General features: G+C 41.2%; 1 protein-coding gene across 2 annotated transcripts in view; it reads right to left on the bottom strand.

The window, feature by feature from the left end:
* Positions 1 to 10: 10 nt before the first annotated feature.
* DNAH7 (dynein axonemal heavy chain 7) overlaps positions 11 to 20,955 on the bottom strand; it is a 249,692-nt gene continuing 228,747 nt past the window's right edge. For both annotated transcript variants that reach the window (XM_082689009.1, XM_082689010.1), the window contains 5 exons: positions 14,007 to 14,237; positions 10,230 to 10,382; positions 8,685 to 8,862; positions 4,228 to 4,331; positions 11 to 406 (listed from right to left, as the gene is read on the bottom strand). In XM_082689009.1, the coding sequence (XP_082545135.1) occupies positions 200 to 406; positions 4,228 to 4,331; positions 8,685 to 8,862; positions 10,230 to 10,382; positions 14,007 to 14,237 (873 nt within the window). In that variant the 3' untranslated portion in view covers positions 11 to 199. The remainder of the gene's footprint in view (positions 407 to 4,227; positions 4,332 to 8,684; positions 8,863 to 10,229; positions 10,383 to 14,006; positions 14,238 to 20,955) is intronic.

Below are 20,955 nucleotides of genomic sequence, written 5' to 3'. Positions count from 1 at the left end.
TACACCAGTGTGTTTTCTTTAGTCTTTATTTCAGAACATTCCTTACACTGAAGTAGGAGGCATTTTAAAAATACAGGCTGCATTTGCACATAAATCTATAATTAAGTACAGCTTTAAAGGAAATCTACGTAAGCCAAATTGTTTTGTGTATATTTTCTTCCTAACCATTGAACAAGAAATAGGAACAGGTGTCTTTGAATTACGAATTAAGCTGACATAATAGTGCCACACCCCGTCCGATCCAGTGCTCCACGGGTCGGTCGGAGGGAAGAGTCATAGCAATAACGAAGTTCGTAGAATGACCAGTGGTGGATAAGGTTCCTCTCCGCTCGCTTGTCTTGTACAGTGGAGCAACGTAACTTGGTCGTTCTGGTATCTCTACCCTTTTACAGGGTTTTAGCCACATCTGGAAGAAAGTGCATTCAAGTGTTTTTGAGTCAAAGGTACGATACTTACATTTGAACCTAATAGGGTATTTTAGTTCTATGTCTGCAAATTCCCATGGCCTAAACAGATCTTATTTTTGTTAGCAGCACTGCCATTGTTCAAAACATTGAATTTGTAATCGTTTTTTAAAATTATAATTAACTGCTGTTGTATTAGTTTCAGATGTACAACATAATGATTTCAGCAGTTCTGTTCCTCAGTGTTCATCAAGTACGTACAGTCCCCAGATGTCACCAAATAGTTCTTCGAGTTCCCTGTGTAGGAGTTTCCATCTCTGCACTCCTTCATTGTATAACAGAAGTCCGTGCCTCTTAATCCCCTTTATCGCATCCACCCTCCCCTCGACCTCCCGCTTCCCCTCCGACAGCCACCAGTTTGCTGTCTGTCCTGAAGAGTTGGGGGTTTTTTGTTTGTCTCTTTCCTTGTTCACTTAAGATTCCATGTGAGTGAAACGAAGGCGGTATTTGTCTTTCTCTGACGTGTTTCACTTACCGTTATATCCTCTGGGTCCATCCATGTTGTAAATGGTAAGATTTCATTCTTTTTTATGGCGGAAAATACTGTGTAATACTACGTGTATACACTGGTAGACGGCTACATGTAGTATTTTGTACATAGCCACAGCTTCCCCCACTCATCTTCTGCTAGCCTCTTGGTATGCTTCCACATCTTGACTGTTCTGTTTTCGTTGACCTTTGAGGAAGTCCCCAGTAGTGGAATTACTGGGTCATACGGGACTTCTCAGTCTTTGAGGACCCTCCGTGCCGTTGCACAGCGGGTGCCCCGCCGGCGCTTGCCCCAGCAGTGCACCACGGCTCCTTTCCTCCACTTCCCTCTTGGATGCGCAGTTCTGACAGGCGTCGGGTGATACCTCCTTGTGGCTTTTTCATTTGCAGTTCCCCGGTGATTAGTGATGAAGAGCATCTTTTCAGGTTTCTGTTGACCATCTATAGGTGGTCTTTGGAAAACTGTCTATTCAGGGCCTCTGTCCTTTTTTTGTTTTTTTGCTCTTGAATTATATGTTCTTTCTGAACTTTGGATATTAACCCCTTCTTGGATGGAATCATTTGCAAATGTCTTCCCCCCCCATTCATTAGGTTGCCTTTTTCTTTTGTTGATGGTTTCCTTCACTATACAAAAAGCTTTTTATTTTAATGGAGTCCCAACAGCTTATTTTTGGTTCCCCTGCCTTAGGTGACCTATCTAGAAAAATGTTGCTAAAGCCAGTGCTGAGGAGATTACTGCCTAGGTTTTCTTCTAGGCATTTTATGGTTTCAGGTCCCATATTTTTCAACATTTGTCAAAGAGGCTGTCTTTTCCCCATTGTGTGTTCTGGACTCCTTTGTTGTAGATTAATTAGTCTTATAAGTGTAGGGTTATTTCTGTATTGATCTTTTTTTGTGTGCCAGTACCATAATGTTTTGATTGGGTGAGTTTCAATCTGAAATTGTGAGGTCTTCAGCTGCTTTTTTCTCAAGATTGCTTTGGCTATTCGGGTGTTTTAATTTTCCATACAAATTTTGGAATTCAAATTTTGTGAACAATGCTGTTGGTATTCTGATAGGGATTGCATAAAATCTGGAGATTGTTCTGGGTAGTGTGACATTTTAACTATAATTCTTCCAACCCATGAGCATGGGATGTCTTTGCATTCGTGTTGTTTCCAATTTCTTTCATCAGTATAGGTCTTTCACTTCCTTGGGTAAGTTTATTCCTAGGCATTTTGCTCAAAACTCTTTTTTTAGTATTCTCAGAACTATTTTCGGAGCCAACTAAATGAGAAAAAATAATTATTTTTACCTGTCAAGGAACATGTTCTCTATGTACTCTTTACCTATTCACCATACTTACCTGGGGAGGACTTTTGACTGTTTATATCAACAACCACAAAATCATACATACTTTCAAAGGGAACCACCACCACTGATAATCATGTCATCATATTAATTTAATACAGGCCAATCAAAAAAGTCTGAAAGGATTTTGTCAGTGATTCTAGAGCTTAGATCACCTCTCCCCATTTCAGGTGGCTATTTTAAAGGGGCCAGTGCACACATCATGCTGTTTCAAACCTAGTTGCTTTCCTTTATTCCTATAATATACCCACTTTATTTTTAGGAAGTCATTAGCCAAGTTTCTAAAATATTAAGCACTGTTAAGCCTAACCAACCTAACCAATCTCAAAAGAACGTGGGGCAGGTTGGTCTCTGAAAATAAGCATAACGAACAAACTACGGTAATAAGGAGGAAATAGTGTTTTGTTTTAAAATCTAATTGGATTCCTTTTTCCCTTATAAAGTGGAATCCTTGAGCGGATGCTGGCTTGACAGCCCACTGTTCAGAGCCCTCTTTCCTTTCAGGTTTCTCAGGTCTAAATAAATTGTATGAAGGAGTTAATAATGGTGTTAGTGTATGCGTCTCCCACATTATTGCGGAATCCATAGAGCTGTTTTTGGATGTAGTTAAATATGAGGACTCAACAACACTTAATGAGTGTATTTCATCTTGGCCAAAACCACATTTTCTTAATGAGAATTTTTTTCACTAAGTGACTTATGTAAGAGAATCGTCCACTTACAAATACCTTCGTATTCACTGCGAACTACCTTGAAAGAGCTTCCAGGTCTACCCCAGTCAACTCTTGAAACTTCTCCGTGACTTTGAATTTGGGTCGCCTGTTTAAAGCTCTCTGTCCAGACGCAGTATCTTAGCACATAGGTCAGGTTTCTGGGAATAGCTTGTCCCTCACTGTACCCGTTAGGATTTTTGCTCGTCGGAGCTGCTCCCAGGGTCCCACAAACAATACATGTAAATGCACAGCCTGTATTTTATCGCACCATCCCAGGCAGGCCTTTCCAAGTGTATGAAAATTTGTCTAGTCGTTTTCTCATGATTCAGTAACAGATGGAAACAAAATCTTCCATAGCTTAGTTGGCCCATACTGAAGATTGGTTCCTAGCAAACACGTTTTTATGGGGTTGGCTTTCATATAGTTCTCTTTTAGTCTCTAAGTATCATTTTTAGGTCAAAGTATATGTAAGAAATATATATGCATATGTGGATGTATGTATATAGTCAGTCCTCATTCTTTCTGGATTCTGTATTTACAAATCTGCTTATCACTAACATTTATTCATCATCCTAGAACAGTACTCTATTGTACGATCATTCACAAGCATACGCAGAGCCTCAAAAAATGTGTCACCAAACAAGTACTTTTCCAGCTGAGGTTGAACCTGGTGACACTCCGTTTTTCTATTTCACCTCTGGTAAATGGAAACAAGTTTCATTTTGATAGGTTATTTAATAAGGAGTTTTTTGCATTTTTGTTGTTGTTGTTGTTAGTGATTTCCCTGTTTAAAATGGCCCTAAATGTAGTGCTCAGATGCTCTCTAGTGTTCCTGAGTGCAAGAAGACTGGGTTGGGCCTCAGGGAGAAAATACTGTACGGCTCATCCGGGCATAAGTTACAGTGCTGTTTTCTCTGAGTTCGATGTTAATGAATCAAAAGTATATATTAGATATGGCATTTTTAAGGAGACACAAAACAAGTTATGTCTTGATTGGTTAACAAAAATGTGACCAGAGGAGCACAGAAACTTAACCTTGTGCTTCTCCTAGGAGCTGTGGTTGAGCATTCACTAATTCCGTGCTGGCAGGAACTTAATAAAACATAATTATCGTGATGAGAATGTCTGTATGTGTGTGTGTGTGTGTGTGTGTGTGTGTGTGAGTATAAAATAGTGTCCCCCACCCCCATATTAGTATATCAAATACTAACCACAGGCACTGTGTCATAAAGAATTTTGGGATGTGATTCTGCAAGTTTCTTGGTCTTTCTACTCCAGGAAGCTCCATCCAGAAATAATCCATGAATGAAAACACCTAAATAGAAAAGAAGCAGGTTAATACAACTGTTTAAATATGTATTTGATTAAGTTCTGAATCTAAAATTCCTCTGAGTGCTCTGCAGATGGTACCAGGTCAGCAGCCCAAGGCTTGTTCTAAAGTAAAAGCAGTATTCTCAGTGCTTTGTCTTAACATGCAGATTCTAAGAATATCTATATTCTTCCTAGTCAACTCAATAGTAAGATTAGATGTGGAAGATAAAAGAAATTTTAAATTAGTCTATGGGAAATTCTCAGTCTGGATGAACAGTACCAGATTTATATTTTTAGTTGGCCAATGGTTATAATGTGAGAGGCCATGAAGTCTGCAGGAAAAATTCTTAATGCAGTTGTAGGGACTCAGTGGCTTCGAGGCACCATGTGAAGAAAATATGCTTGTGCAGATCTCTAATATCATAAAAGTTATTTCTCTCTCCCTCTTTCGCAATTTATCCTCACTCCCAGATCTCTTCTTAGTCTGAGAGAACACATGGGTGACCTCCTTCCAGAACGTAATTCATACACTAACCACTGAAGAGCACAAACTAGGGAATCCCTGAAACTGCAGTCAGTTCTCGGTCCTTTTGTGTAAAGCTTCACAAATTGAATCCAGGTGTACGAACGTGAAAACATTCCGTGTAATGGTTGCACAGATGTGAAGGGAAGCAATGTGGAACTGAGACCTAGGTCTTAGTTCCTAATTTTCTGTGTGACCTTGAGCAAGTCATTTAACTCTGGGTATATTTGGTCCTCTGAGAACAACTGGAAAACATTTGCGAAACAGCAATGCCTACTTTCTGCCTTGTAGAGTCGTTACGGTCAAGTCAGCTGATACTAGTGAAAGCGCTTTGTAAGGTAGTGTGTGGAAGTCCGTCTGGGCCGTCCCGTCCAGTGGGACTTTCTATAATGAAAGAAATAACCATATCTGTGCTTTGCAGTGTGGTAGCCATTGGCTATTAAAGACCTGAAACATGGCTAGTGTGATTGAGGGACTTTAATTACAGCTTAATTTTAAGAGCCGCATGTGGCTAATCTAGTGACGAATGTTGCCTGGGGAGGAAGACTTCCTCTTCTCTCAGTTTCCGCTGATGGAAAGAGCAGTGGGAGTAAAATACCAGTTTTATTAACTGGCGAAGCACTTGTCCAGTAACTTTTCAACGATTATTCTGGTAAAGCTAAATTGCAAAATGCACCTTAAGCCTGGAACGATGTTGGGGATAGACCTGCCCGAGAGAGAGAGAGGCTGGTCGGTAGCCTCATCCTACAGACATTCTCTAGCCCTCTCTGAGGCCTCCAGGGCAGCCACAGTAATGGGTAGGGATAGGAAAACAGAAGCCTACAGACAGGTCCAAGAGAGCCATTTGATACCCTGCCCCACTGACTTGTAAGCATAGCCCACTGAATCTCTGGTTTTAACTAGTCAGATGGTCTGTTCTCCACTTGGGGAAGAAAGATAAAGTCAGAAAAAGTAAACAGTTCATTTCAACACCTAAGAAAAGTGGCAATAAGGATAAAATTTCCTCCAACCCAGCAACAATGTTACAGGAAATGTGATGGAGATCTACAAACACGGTTTTCTTCCTCCTGGTCAGGACAGGCCATAGGGAAGAATCAAGATCTGAAAGGCTCTGAAAGGACAAGTAGAGGCTGGCTGGGTCCTGGCTCGGAGCTGCTCCTACTCTGGGCCACAGCCTTTGCCATCTCGGCGATGCGGCTGACATACGGTGTCGGCTGCGGCTTCTTTAGCTCCTCTCCGTTTTCTGCCTCCTGCTGTATAACGCCCGTCACTGGGGACTGAGTCCCCCATTAGTGCTAATGATTCTGATAAGAGGAATCTTAGAAAGTACAGCTAGAATGTGTGATTCCAAACTTACATGGATTTACAGTGGCATTGTGGCCACGTCACGAGTCACTTTAAGAGTGACCTTTTTCGTTAAGTTCAATTTAATCCTAGGTAAGTAAGGCTGACTTCTTTGTGAGCCCCAGAACCCAGAAACAGGCACACACTAAAGTGTGTATGAAAGAGACCGGCTGGTGGCATGGTAGAGAGAAACTCTGGGGGAGAAAAAACACCTGTTCTTCCCAGGTGTGACCTGGGTTCCTCCCATGACGGTCCCATGAGAAAGTTGTTCTTTGGGAGAAGCTCATCGCTCCAAATCATTCCATGGAATCTGTTTCCTTTGGGTAATTAGCTAAGTTGAAAGGAGAAAATAAGAATGACAAAAAGGCTATATTGTGGGTATCTCTGTGTGTGTGTGTGTACAAAGCAATAAAATTCACAATTTACTGTCTATCAGCAGTAATTCACGAATTACTGTCCATCAGCTATTATAAATCAGACCTTGGCTGATACTTCAACATTCAGTGAAATGGTTCATTTAATCGATGGCTACGCTTCACTGCATGATCTCAGAGCACAGAGTGGTCCTCACTGATCCTGAACTGTACTTTATATCTGCCCCACTATTTTCCAGATTATTTTGGATTTTGATACATTTAGATCTTGAATAAGAACAGTTGCGGGTTAAATTAGTAAATTACTGTAAAAAGAGATACCAACGACCTTGTGCCATGTCTAAGTTCAGTGTATGATGACTGGCGATTCAATAGTTTTATCTTTAATATTAAGTAGTTCATAAACTTCAGGCAATGCGTTGAGTAATTGTGGTTTTTAGCTGAGTTCAAAAAAAACCTATAATCTGAGGGACATCTATACTAACTAGCCTTCAATTGAAATGTCATTTTCCCTGCCTTTTATCATAATGATATGAGGAGAATTTAGAAAAAAAAAAAAAAATCTTGCAACTGAATTAAATACTTTAGAGCCAACCATAGGTTCTTCAAGAAACTTTCCTTGAGAAAGGTGATGTTTTCAAACTTGTACTTCCACAAAAATACTCAGCAGGCCTTTGAGAAAGCAGCTAGTGAAGCGTAAAAGCCAGACGGCGTGTGGGTCGGTCAGCTCTGCCTGTTGCCGGCCGAGACACCCTGGGCAGGTTAGCTAACTCTCCGGAGCCTTTGTTTCCACCAAGTGGGGGGCGGGGGCGCTCTGGACCCAGCAGGGATACAGAGCAGCAACATGTCCCCCTCGGATTCCCTTTTACCCAACTTAGTTGGAACCAAATTATTTATCCTTCTTAGTATATTGCTTAATATCTACATTTTGACTTTTATTAGGACAGGGGAACTAAAATATCTATTTTATTGGGGCGCCTGGGTGGCTCAGTGGGTTAAAGCCTCTGCCTTCGGCTCAGGTCATGATTCCAGAGTCCTGGGATCGAGTCCCGCATCGGGCTCTCTGCTCAGCGGGGAGCCTGCTTCCTCCTCTCTCTCTGCCTGCCTCTCTGCCTACTTGTGATTTCTGTCTGTCAAATAAATAAATAAAATCATTTAAAAAAATATTTTATTGCTCTCTCTTACAGCATGTGTTACAGTGAGCTGTACGGAGAATGTATTATTTTAAGGCTGATATAATGGAAGGAACAATAAACAACACCTTAGCAGAAGGTTCTTACATGCCCTTCGGGTATTCAACAATATGACCATTCTGAGTGTGTTGGGAATAAAAATAAAAGAAAAGAGCAACTGTCCCAGGATTAAGTCCTTGGAAACTCCAGTATTCAGAGGAGGAAAAGCTAGCAAAGAAGCATGAATGTGTCCAGTGAGAGAATCAGGAGAAACCCAGGGAGAAGGAGGTCTTCACAAGGAGAGTGGTGTCCACGGGTGAGAACTACGAGTTTAAGACGAAGACTGAATTCATGGGATTTGCCAATAAGGAGGTCATTACTAACTCTGTTTACTACTAACGTCAGTTTATTGGAGAGGATGCGAGGTAGGTGGGAACTAGGAAGTGAGAACCTGGAGAGGCATGTAAAGACAATTCTTGGAAGAAATTTGCTATAAATGGGAGAGAGACACGGGACAGTTGCTGAGGGTATGTGGATGTTAAGATGGTTGGAATTCTTTGTTGATTTTTTTTTTAAAGATTTTATTTATCTATTTGACAGACAGAGATCACAAGTAGGCAGAGAGGCAGGCAGAGAGAGAGGAGGAAGCAAGCTCCCTGCTGAACAGAGAGCCCGATGCGGGGCTCGATCCCAGGACCCTGGGATCATGACCTGAGCTGAAGGCAGAGGCTTTAACCCACGGAGCCACCCAGGTGCCCCTGTTGATTTGTTTTTAAGGTGACAGACTGTAAAAGTATAGTGCATGTTGGTAAGAATTTCTTTTCCTCAACTCTTTGAGAGTAACATACATGATGATGAAAATTCTGACAGTTGAGCAAAGCAAGCAAGAACGTTTTCTGTTCCGTACCTGGATCGAAGCCGACTCGTTTTGTCTGCGCACTCACCGTCTTCCGGGGCGTGCTTGTACTCCTTGTCCTCCATCACTTCGTAGTCGAACCCGAGAAGGTCGATGGGGATGGTGTGTTTCCTGGCGTAGTTCTGCTGGGCGCCCGTCAGGAAGGCTTGCGTGAAGAAGAAGCCGGAGAGCCAGAAGACCGGAGGAGGGCCAACCTCGTACCACTGCTGCGGTGACACAGCACACGTGTCGTGAGGTTGCAGCCTTGCCACTTTGAATACAACAACAGCTTAATAAAATTCACCCCAGCACTCCCCCTGTTATGCTTTAGGTAGACTCATAAGTGAGCCAACACATTCAGGAAATAAACTTGACACTGTCGAGGTTTTAAAAAGCTACTTATTCAGTGTATGTTCTGACTTCCATCTCACAACCATTGTCTCAGCTGGGATGTCACAATGTGGCTTAATGCAGAAGTGAATGTCTCTGTATGTGCCTAGTGATTCCTTCCAAAAAGCTCCACACAATGATGCATATCTGATATACGTTGTTGCACAATATATCATGTTCCATAGTTGACTAGATCCCTATAACATCTGGTAATATTTTTCCCATTTTTCCCATTTTCTCATCATTGCTGTCCAGTAGAATAATCCTTTGGAAGTTTTCCCACCTACTTTACCAAAATACAATAAAATCCAACATATGGAAACACAGTATTATACAAAGACCTTATTAAAGAAACATAGTGAGAGCTTAAGATATTATAAATATCAAAGATACCCAAATAATTCTGTTCATATCATACTTTAAGAAGCTAATTGACTACTGATTTTAAATAGAAAATTATAGAGGTCAAATGAGTTTGAAGAACTTTTCCCTGTTAGAGTCCAAGGTAGAACCTTCATCATTCAAGAATAATCTTGTTTCTTTAGTATCAGCTCTAGTCATAACAAGAAGGCCTGTGTTATTCAAGGGAAGTTGAGTCATTTTATCCCTGCAGAAATTTTCTCACAGGCAATTTTGATGCATTATGAACAGTATGTAGGAAATTAATACTTTTAATGAATATAATTAATAACATAGGTAAGCACCAGTATTGCCGGATAATTAGGAGACAGGTTTCTGCGCACTCAACATTTCCAAGACAATTCGCCATGGAGATTATTACCGTGTTGGGCTGAACCAGCAGTCTACTGACTTCACGATCTGGAAGAATGCTGGACAAGGAAAAGATAATGCTGCTTGCTAGTAGCTTGCCTGGCTTTCTAAGGTGCTCTGCTCTAGGAATCTATTTTGATGCTGAGTATTTAACGTAAAAAATCAACACAACCAGTTGTTTTCTCTCTTCTAGCATCTGACTTGAGTGTGTTGTTTACCAAATATGAACACCTGTTCCTAAAGAAGCTTTCAGAGATTCTGTTTTCCATATTCATATTTTGACAGTTCAGTGTAACAGTTACATACATTATATGCAATACTGAGTCGTGGTCATTTGTGTCTGGGATGCACAGAAAAACTAGAGAGTAATGTCACATTAGGCATCCTGATGAAAATGAAATGAAACCAGATATGATAGTTTAGATGAACTCACTTGCAAGAATTTCAGTCTTGAAAGGAAGTCATTCACATAGCTCCCAAGTGGTTTAAGGCTTGGGTATGATTTACCCATCCACATTCCTGGAATTTTGACATTCAGAATGCTGCTAACCACTTCTTCAAGATCTGTAGACATCACCACAAGCCCCTGAAACATTTGGTTAACATGATAATACTGATTTTGGACACCCCTCTCTTAAACATCCTTTTCATTATCCTTTGTTTAAACTTGTGATGAAAGCTGAGTCATATAGGAAAAAAGAAAAGATACATTCTTTTGCTGACAGTAAGTCATGGAGTCATTAAACTATTCCTTACAAAATATTGACAATTTTACTTTTAATCAAATTTTTGTGAAAAATTTTCTTACTGGGATATAATTGACACGTAACATGGTAGAGTTGACCCTTGAACAAATGGATTTGAACTGTATGGGTCCATGTGGATTTTTTTCAATAAATACATTGAAAGTTTTTTTTTTTTTTTTGAGATTTGTACCTATTTGAAGAAACTCACAGATGAACCAAGTAACCTGGAAATAATGAAAACTTTCAGAGAATGGTATTGTAAGAATACAGTACATTATACATGTTATGTGTTGACTGTTTATGTTATGGACAAGGCTTCCAGTCATCAGTTGGCTATTAGCAGTTAAGTTTTTGAGAGGTCAGGAGTTATATGTGGATTTTTGGCTACAAGGGGGTCAGCAACCCTAACCCTCATGTTGTTAAAGCCTCAACTGTATTAGTTTCATAGATACAATATGATGGTTTAGTATTTGGATATATTAGAAAATGGTCACAATAGTCTGGGTAACATCTGTCACCATACATAGTTACAGTATTGTTTCTTGTGATGAGAACTTTTAAGATTCACTCTCAACAACTTTTGAATTTGCAACACAGTATTACTAACTACAGTCATTGGGCCATACATCGCACTCCCATGGCTTTTACGTCATAACTAGAAGTTTGTGCCTTTGACTTCTTTCAGCCTTTTGCCCACCCTGGAAAAATCTTAATACTCAGCTTCTCACTAGCTACTAAATCACAGACTAACTTGGACTTAGTTTACTGCCTTTTTTTTTTTTTTTTTTTGCCTTAAAAAAAATTTTTTTTTAATTAACATATAATGTGCTGTTTGCCCCAGGGGTACGGGTCTGTGAATCATCAGGCTTACACACTTCACAGCAAGTTCACTGCTCTTTTGAATCGACAACTGTTACATCTTCTGTCTTCTTAAAAGAATAGTGCTGAATATAAAATTAGAAAAATTGTATGAAATCCTTTGGAAAGTTAAAATAGTCTCAGCTCCACCTACGAAGTCTAACTGATCTTATCCCGTTTTGTTAATTATTTAAGTAAACTCTTTGCCCAACATGGGGCTCAAAATCATGACCCTGAGATCACGAGTTGCACGCTCTACCAATCGAGCCAGCCAGGAGCCCCAGCCTCACCCATTTTGAATCACTGGTGGACATATGTGAAAACTTTGAGGCCTTTAAAAATTACTGCCTCCTTGATCTTACAGTTGGGCCAGTTGCCATCATCGCTTCTCTTTTCTCTCTAGTCGACAGAATCACCCCACTAACATACGGAGAAGATTTTAGAGTAAATTTAATATGTTCAACACCCGCATTTCCTTTGCCTCCTTTCCCAAACCCGCTAAAACAGCAGTAAAAGAATTTATGTTTTAAGGGCATAAGCCTACAAGTGCAGAAAAAGATTAGGGCAGGGCAAAATGGCAGCACAGTTTTGGGAGCTAGAAAGCATGTGGACTGTTGGCAGGTGATGTTGAAGTCGGGCGTTAACCGGATCCTGAGCAGCAGAGGAGAAAGCCAAGCAGCAACCAGACATCACCGGGGAATCCCCAGAAGTGTTTGGAACTGAGGAAAGTGAGGAGTGGCAGGTGCTGCCCAATGAGAAGGGTTATTGAAATTGGGTTTCAAAAACAGATTTCTGGGACTTCTCCCCCAAGTCTGCACATTGCCTACCTTGAACGAAACGTGCGAGGGAGAATAAGAAGTCCCTGGGGGCTGCCAGGCTCAGCTGGGGAGCAGATTACCACCCTGAAGTCAGGAACCACACGAACGAATGTACACTGGATGCGGACATCCCCGAGCCCACCCTCGCCTTTGCCCCGGAATACCGGAAACCAGGCCGTTGTCTCCCAGGAAGGACACAGGAAGAACCAGGTCAAGGAGAAACCAAGGATCCTGACTGCTGCTTAGCCAGACATTCCAGCCAGAGGACCCCGCAGCCAGCCCAGGAGACCCCGCTTTCCATCATAGCTCCTATTCAACCACTTAGCTCCTCCTCCAAAGCTACGACAGAAACAAGCTCGGCTGGAACACCGAAAGGAGGATTGCTGGCCGCCTGCACACTTGCTCCCCCACAGTCCTTCCTGCAGGGGTCAGAGTGCACTTCTAAAAATATAAAACAGATCATTTCACTTTGTTGCTTAAAACACTCTGAAGACCTCCCCTTACTTTTATTTTTTAGAACAAAAGTCGTGATCTTCAGCACGGCCAACAAGGCCACGATGAGTCTGTGGTTCTCTCTGTCCTGTTTCCCTCAGGCTCACTCCACTCCAGCCCCAGGAGCCTTTCCTAGTGTTCCCGGACCAGGCCAAGCCTGTTCTCATGGTCTTTGCACTTCCCATATCCTCAGCCTGAATGTTCCATGGTTTGCCATGAGGTTCAGACCCCTGCGGAAGGGTCAGCAGCTTTCACTTTGTGTCAGTCGTCTGACACAAAATGGGTTTCCCACCCATCGCGGGAACTTAACATTTATCAAAATTATACATTTATTTTAAATTTTTATCTCCCTAATCAAAACTTCGCTCTATGGGGGCTCCAGGTGCCTCATTTGGTTAAACGTCTGACTCTTGATTTCAGCTCAGGTATGAGACTGAGCCCAGCGTCCAACTCTGCGCTGGGCGTGGAGCCTGCTCCGGATTCTCTCCCTGGCCTTTGGTCCCTCCCCACTGTCTCACTCTCTCAAAAATATATGTGCTGCCGGGCACCTGGGTGGCTCAGTGGGTTAAAGCCTCTACCTTCGGCTCAGGTCATGATCTCAGGGTCCTGGGATCGAGCCCCGCATCGGGCTCTCTGCTCGGCAGGGAGCCTGCTTCCCCCCTCTCTCTCTCTGCCTGCCTCTCTGCCTGCTTGTGATCTCTGTCAAACAAATAAATAAGATTTTAAAAAAATATATGTGCTGCCGAAGTGAGCACTCTCTCTCAAAAATAAAATAAAATAAAGATTGGTTGTTTATTTTTTTTTAAAGGGTGGGGGGTGCACCTGGTGTCACAGTTGGTTAAATGTTCGACACTGTTTCCAGCCCAGGTCATGATCTCAGGGGCGTGAGGTCAGGCCCCCGACTCAAGCTCAGCGTGGAGTCTGCTCAGTTTCTCCCCCTCCCTCTGCTCCTCCCCCCACTCTTTTCTCTCTCTTTCAAATAAATAAACCTTTAAAACTTAAGCTCTATGAAAGCAAAGGCTTGGTCTTTCTTACTCCTTTGTGTTTTCTTAGCATGTATCCTATCTAGCAAACAATGCCATCGAACACACTCCATAATTCCTTACCCACTTACGAACTGTCACCCCCAGAATCCGACATGGTCTTCCAGGGCAGGGATTTTGCTTCTCTCCCCAGAATGCAGAACGAACAGTGTTTGCACACAGTCTCTCCCCCAGTAAATATTTGCTGAGTAAAATGAATGATAAGTTATTGCAAGGGTTTTTCTTTTATATATTTCCTTGTATATTTCCTTACCTTGATCGCTTTTTGAATATCAATGCACGAGTCCCTTATGGTCTGCAACAGTTTATTGAACCGTCCCATCTCTTGGACAAGCACAGTGTTCATGCTCTGAGTATACGTTGTCGGGTACCTCCTCATTGCGGCCTCAACATCAAAGTTGTGGGGAAGTTTGCCCAAGATGTCGCCAGCAACCTCATCTACGACTTCATCTGAGGATTTTGCACCGGCGTCCGCTGAACGAGACTGTAAAGAATGCAAGCGAACAACGAGAACTCCTCAGTAAGCTGTAGGGATGGCTGAGTAGGAAAACTCCGAAGGTACATTTTGTGCGAATGAGTACTATTCTCCTATTTTACCAAGGATTCTTCTCCGCACAAGACGGACTGAAGTGGTAAAAACAGGCATGGGATGGGGATTCAGGAGAAAACCAGTGTGAGGGAGGAAGGAAGAGGGCGTGGACAGTTGTCACGGGCAAGAGAGGGTCTAGGGCAAGACAATGAGCCACACACTGGGCTACGTAGGTGGAGGGGGTGGATGGCGCGGAGCCAGGGAGAGAAGCGTTTCTGCGGGTGGGGTCATTCAGAAGTGGTGAGCTTCAGCAGCCGGGAGAAGGGAATTTGATCTTGCCTTGAGAAGCTTGCCACAAAATATATTTGCCAATAACTCTGGTGCCTACTGGTTGCCAAAAGCAGAGATATAGCTTTGTCCTTGAACCAGAAGGGCAAAGAAAATTAGCTCGTCTCCTCAAAGCAGTTGCAAGAGTTATGGAGAAAGGCAGACTTTAGGGATCCACACTCAAACAAAGGAAGGGGAACTTCATTTCAATTTTTATTTTTTATGTTTATAGTGGCAGGGTGCGAATGAATCTATATATTTTTGGAAAACCATTTAAATCCTCACAATAAATGAATGTGTGTATGTACTTGCGCATGCACGTTGAGAGAAAACAAGCACAGTTAGAATATAAACGAATATATCTCATATTTTTCAAGCCCTAGGAAATTGTGTTTAGTCTTATTTCAGATTTTGTATTTCCTGGTTTCTTTACTGGCGCTTAGGCATAAACGCAAGAGCTCTGCCAAAGTAACATTCCCAAGACCAATATTTCTTGTTCTAATTTTTTTTCCTGTTCTGTTTTTTTAAGATATTTTAAATACATAATGTAAAAGTTTTGTCATTGTTAACTTGCTCTCCAAACTCTGCTGTTCTGGTCTCTTTGCCACTGAGATGTGGTAAGCCCAATGTAGAAGCAATGAACTCCTGCCTACCCATTAGCATGATTGGACTTGCCAGTCTGAGGGTAAGGATATTGAAAGAGGCTGTTTAATTACATACTGAGAAAATACCCCAAGTGTATTTAGACTTATCGGTTTGGTTCTGAGTCATTTTCTGTTGGAATGAACCTACTGTTGGATGTGTTCTGTAATGTGGCACACCCCATCAACCTTAAATAAAGCCAAAAGCCACCCTAAATGTCCTGTTGTCACTCCCCCGTGTATCACATGTGTCTAATACTCCTGGACATCTACTTACTCATGTCTGTGCATATACGTTTGTACTCAGGAAAGAACTGATTTTAGTGGAATTAACATGTGTAAATATGGATGTAAAAAATAAGTCTTTTTTCTTTCTCCCTTATTGGAAAATGTCATCAGACAGTAGACCACAGTGAGGAGTACCATGGTCTCTTCCATCAAGGACAGCACACCACTTTATCCTCCTTAATACGGTTCTTTTAGCTCCCCCCACCACGTGCCATCGTCTCTTATAATCTGCCCTGCTTGCTCCTGGCCCTTCTTTAGAATCCAGAAAAAGTTTAGCAGTATGGTTCAGAAGGCAGATTCTGGAGCCAAACTACTGGGAATCAGACTGCTCTGAGTCCTGGCTTGAATTTGTACCTTCAGCAAGCTACTTAATCATTCTGTATCTGTTTTCTAGCTGTAAAGTGGGAATAATAAGCCCTTACCTCAGCGGACTGCCGTATGCATCGCACTGTTACACACGAAGCACTTGGAACAGTGTCAGCATAGTCAGTACTGTGTCAGTGTTGGCTACTATCATCATTATTCTGAGATTCCATAAAAGTAAAAACATCCCTAGAAGTCAGTTCATGGGATAATTCACTGGACCAAATAAGTATTCTTATTCAAATTTTACTCAGTCACTAAGGGAACTCTTACCATTTGGACTAATCTGCTTTCAAAAATGAAAGAAACCAACGACTGAGCATTTCTGCTAAAGGGAGAGTACAAGAGAAGATCTCCTAGTAGAAGAGCAAGATTAAATGTTTTTTATTCAAATACACTGACTCGTGCCTATGGCATGCTGAGTTCTAATGCCTTAAATTACTCTCTGACATGTGATTTTATTTATGCTCTCATAAGTGGAGCTGCATGTCTACAAAGTGACAATGATAGTTTTCTCCTTAACCCTTTTGTACATCCTTACTTACTGTTGCAAGTCTTTAAATATGGTGGAATATTTGAAGAAGATAAGTCACTTTATTGGTTGCTGTTGAATTAGTAAGAGACTAGGAAACAGGCAAAATTTTAGACTGGATTCTGGCATCAAACCTCTTCCCACGTATCACCACGCCCACCCCGCCGCACCCTGCAGGGCCAACCTCCCCTGGGCAGGTGTGACCGTGAGCCCAGGGGGCAGGCGTCTCTCCCAGCGGACCCACACAGGGCCCCTGCGCACACCCAGGCCACTGACCACGCACTGCTCCGAAGCGTCAGCTTCAGTGCTGGTGGAAAGAGATTTTATTTGCTTATTTATTTAAGAGAGAGAGGGGGACAAAAGAATGTGCACCAGAGGGGATGAAACAGAAGGAAAGGGAAAGGGAAGAGGGAGGAATCTCAGGGAGACTCTGCACTGAGCATGGGCCCAGCTTGGGCTCAACCTCATGACCGTGAAGTCATGACCAGGCCTGAAACCAAGAGTCAGATGCTGACCTGACTGAGCCGCTCAGGAGCTGCTCTCCTGGTGGAAATAGGACCAGGCTTTCTTGCCGTTTCCCCCCTTTCCTTTGGAATCCTTTGTTTGTTTGTTTTTTACTTTCTTTTTTTCTTTCTTTGGATCATGCTTCCTTCCTTTCTTTTTCTTTAGAAAACTATCTTATAGTTTTTTGTTTGTTTCTTTGGGGGGTTTTCTTGGCCCCTTTTCCTTTTTTCAGATCAGGATTTTTCTTTCTTTTTTAATCAGGCTTATTTTAACAAATCAAAACACACCTAGTTAAAGGCCTAAACACTCCCTATTGCAAGAACCGAGGAACTCTGCAGAGGACTGACCCGTGGGAAGAGCAGCCCAACCGCGAGGGCAGCGCACACAGCACACACAGAGACACCTGCAGGAGTGCCAGGCCCTGGACAGCATGGGACTTCTTCCTAGTCTTACTCTCAGTCAGTAAGTAATTAATAAGAAAAATAACAAGTGTTCAAGTACCTGAAGACAGAAACCCAGACGTAATGCCAAGATGGGGGAATTCTCTGCTAAAGAAAGATCAAGAAGAAATCACAGCCAGGGATTTACTCAAAACAGATACAAGCAATATGTCTGACAAAGAATTTAGAACAGAAGTCATAAGAACTCTGGCTGGACTCAAAAGAAGCACAGAAAACACTAGAGAAACCCTGGCACAGAGATAAAAGACCAAAAAACTAGTCAGGCCGAAAAGAAAAAATGCTACGACTGAGATGCAAACCTGACTGTATGTAATCACAGTGAGGATGGAAGGAGCAGAGGAACAAACAGGTGATACAGAAGATGAAATTATGGAAAATAAGGAAGCTGAGAAGAAACGGGAAAGAAAACTATTAGATCATGAATATAGATTTAGGGGACTCGGCAATTACATAAAGCATGACAATAGCTATATTATAGGAGCCCCTGAAGAAAAAGAGTGGGAAAAGGGGGCAAAAGGTTTATTTGAATAAATTATGGCTGAGAACTTCCCTAATCTGGGGAAAGAAACAGGCACTACAGTCCAAGAGGCACAGAGAACTCCCCTGAAAATCAACAAAAACAGATCAATACCGAGACATATCATAGTGAAACTTGCAAAATTCAAAGATAAAGAGAGAATTCTGAAAGTAGCGGGAAAAAAAATGCTTACCCTACAGAAGTAGATACATCAGGTCAGCAGCAGCTTGTCCACAGTACGTCGGCAGGCCAGAAGGGAGCAGCATGAAATAGTCAATGTGCGAAGGGGAAAAATATGCAGTCCAGTATACTTTACCCAGCAAGGCTGTCATTCAGAATTGAAGGAAAGATAAAGAATTTCCCAGATAAGCAAAAACTAAAGGAGTTTGTGAACACTAAACCAGCCCTGCAAGAAATATTAAAGGGTGCCCTTTTAGTGGGAAAGAGAGACCAAAAAGCAATAAAGACTAGAAAGGAAACAGAGACAGTCTAAAGGAAGAGCAACTTTACAGTTTTAAATGGCACTAAATCATATCTATCAATAATGACTCTGAATGTAAATAGATTAAATGCTCCAATAAAAAGACATAGGGTATAAGAATGATTAAAAAAATAAGACCCATGATACGCTGCTTACAAAAGACTCATTTTTAGACCCAAAGACACCTGCAGATTGAAAGTGAGGGGATGGGGGACATTTCATCATGCTAAAGGCCATCAGAAGAAAGCTGGAGTAGCCATACTTAGATCAGACAACTTAAATTTTAAACCAAAGTCTGTAATAAGAGATGAAGAATAGCACTATATCATCATAAAGGGGTCTACCCAACCAGAAAATCAAACAATTGTAAATATTTATTCTTCTAACTTAGGGTCACCCAAATATTTAAATCAATTAATAACAAACATAAAGAAACTCACTGATAATACAATAATAATAGGGAACTTTAACACCCACTCATAGCAATAAACAGATCATCTAAGCAGAAGATCAACAACGAAACAAGGGCTTTCAATGACACACTGGACCAGATGGACTTCACAGATATCGCCAGAACATTTCATCCTAAAGTGGCAGAATGCACATTCTTTTTGAGTGAACATGGAATATTCTCCAGAATAGATCACACACCAGGTCACAAATCAGGCCTCAACCAGTGCAGAAAGATTGAGATCATACCATGCATATTTTCAGACCACAGTATTATGAAATTTGAAGGCAACCACAAGAAACAATTTGGATTGACCACAAATACATGGAGGTTAAAGAACATCCTACTAAAGGATGAATAGGTTAATCAGGAAATTAAAGAAGAAGTAAAAAATTCACGGAAGCAAGTGAAAATGAAAACACAGTAGTCCAGAAACATCTGGGATGTAGCAAAGCAGTCAAGGAGGGAAGTATATAGCAATGCAATCCTACCTCAAGAAGCAAGAAAAATCTCAAATACACAATCTAACCTTACACCTAGAGGAGCTAGAAAAAGAATAGCAAATAAAGCCTAAAACCAGCAGAAAAATGGGAATGATAAAAGATTAGAGCAGAGATAAGGGATACAGAAATTAAAAAAAGAACAGCAGAACAGATCAACAAAACTAGGAGCTGGTTCTTTGAAAGAATTAACAAAATTGATAACCTGGCCAGATTTATCAAAAAGAAAAAAGAAAGGACCCAAATAAATAATCACTAAAGAGAGGGAAAGATCACAACCAACACTGCAGAAACACAAACAATTATCAGAGTATATTATGAGCAATTATATGACAACGAATTGGGCCATCTGGAAGAAATAAATAAATTCCTATAAAAATATAAGCTACCAAAACTGAAGCAGAAAGAAACAGAAAATTTCAACAGACCAATGACCATCAAAGAAATTGAATTAGTCATCGAATATCTCCCAAGAAACAGGAGTCCATGGTAAATGGCTTCCCAGGGGAATTCTACCAAACATTTAAAGAAGAGTTAACACTTAATCTTCTCAAACTGTTACAAAAAATAGAAATGGAAGGAAAACCTCTAAACTCATTCTATGAGGCCAGAATTATCTTGACTCCAAAACCAGACAGAGCACCCTACTAAAAAGGAGAATTAGAGGGCCCCTGGGTGGCTCAGTCAGTTAAGCATCTGATGCTTGATTTGGTCTCAAGTCATGATCTCAAGGTTGTGAGATTGAGCTATGTGTCCGTCTCTGCACTCAGCATGGAGTCTGTTTGAGAGTTTTCCCTTCACTGCTCCCAGCCCATTTCCTCTCTCTTTTTCTTTCTGTAAGTTCTTTCTAGCTCAGTGAAAGCTAGAAACCTACACTCTCACTTTACTGAGATTTCCGAGTATACTTTTCATATTGCCTTAATGTAGCAATAATGTGTTTATGCATTTGTTTCTTTGCACATTTTGTCAAATATTAAAACACTACTTTTTTGTCAAATATTAAATATTAATATTAAATTTAATATTAAATTTAATAATATTAAATTTGTCAAATATTAAAACTCTACCAAAACATTTTAAAAAAGGGAATATTTCAGACCAATATCCCTGATGAACATGGATGCAAAAATTCCCAACAAGATACTAGCATATTGAATCCAACAGGATGTTAAAAGAATTGTTCACCACAATCAAGTGGGATTTTTTTCCTGGACTGCAGCAGTGGCTCAATATTCACAAATCAATCAACATGATACACCACATTTATAGAAGAAAGGATAAGAACCATAATTCTCTCAACAGATGCAGAAAAAACATTTGACAATATATAGTACCTTTCTTGAAAAAAAACTCAAGAAAGTAGGGATAGAAGGAATAAAGCTCAATATCATAAAGGCCATATATAAAAGACCCTTAGTTGGGGCGCCTGGGTGGCTTAGTGGGTTAAAGCCTCTGGCTTTGGCTCAGGTCATGGTCTCAGGGTCCTGGGATCCAGCCCCACATTAGGCTCTCTGCTTAGCAGGGAGCCTTCTTTCCTTTCTCTCTCTCTGTCAGCCTCTCTGTCTACTTGTGATCTCTCTCTGTCAAAAAAAAAAAAAAGAAAAAAAA

This window comes from Mustela nivalis (assembly GCF_964662115.1).
Source record: "Mustela nivalis genome assembly, chromosome: 11".
Classification (NCBI taxonomy): domain Eukaryota; kingdom Metazoa; phylum Chordata; class Mammalia; order Carnivora; family Mustelidae; genus Mustela; species Mustela nivalis.
This window is presented reverse-complemented; position numbering and strand designations above follow the sequence as displayed.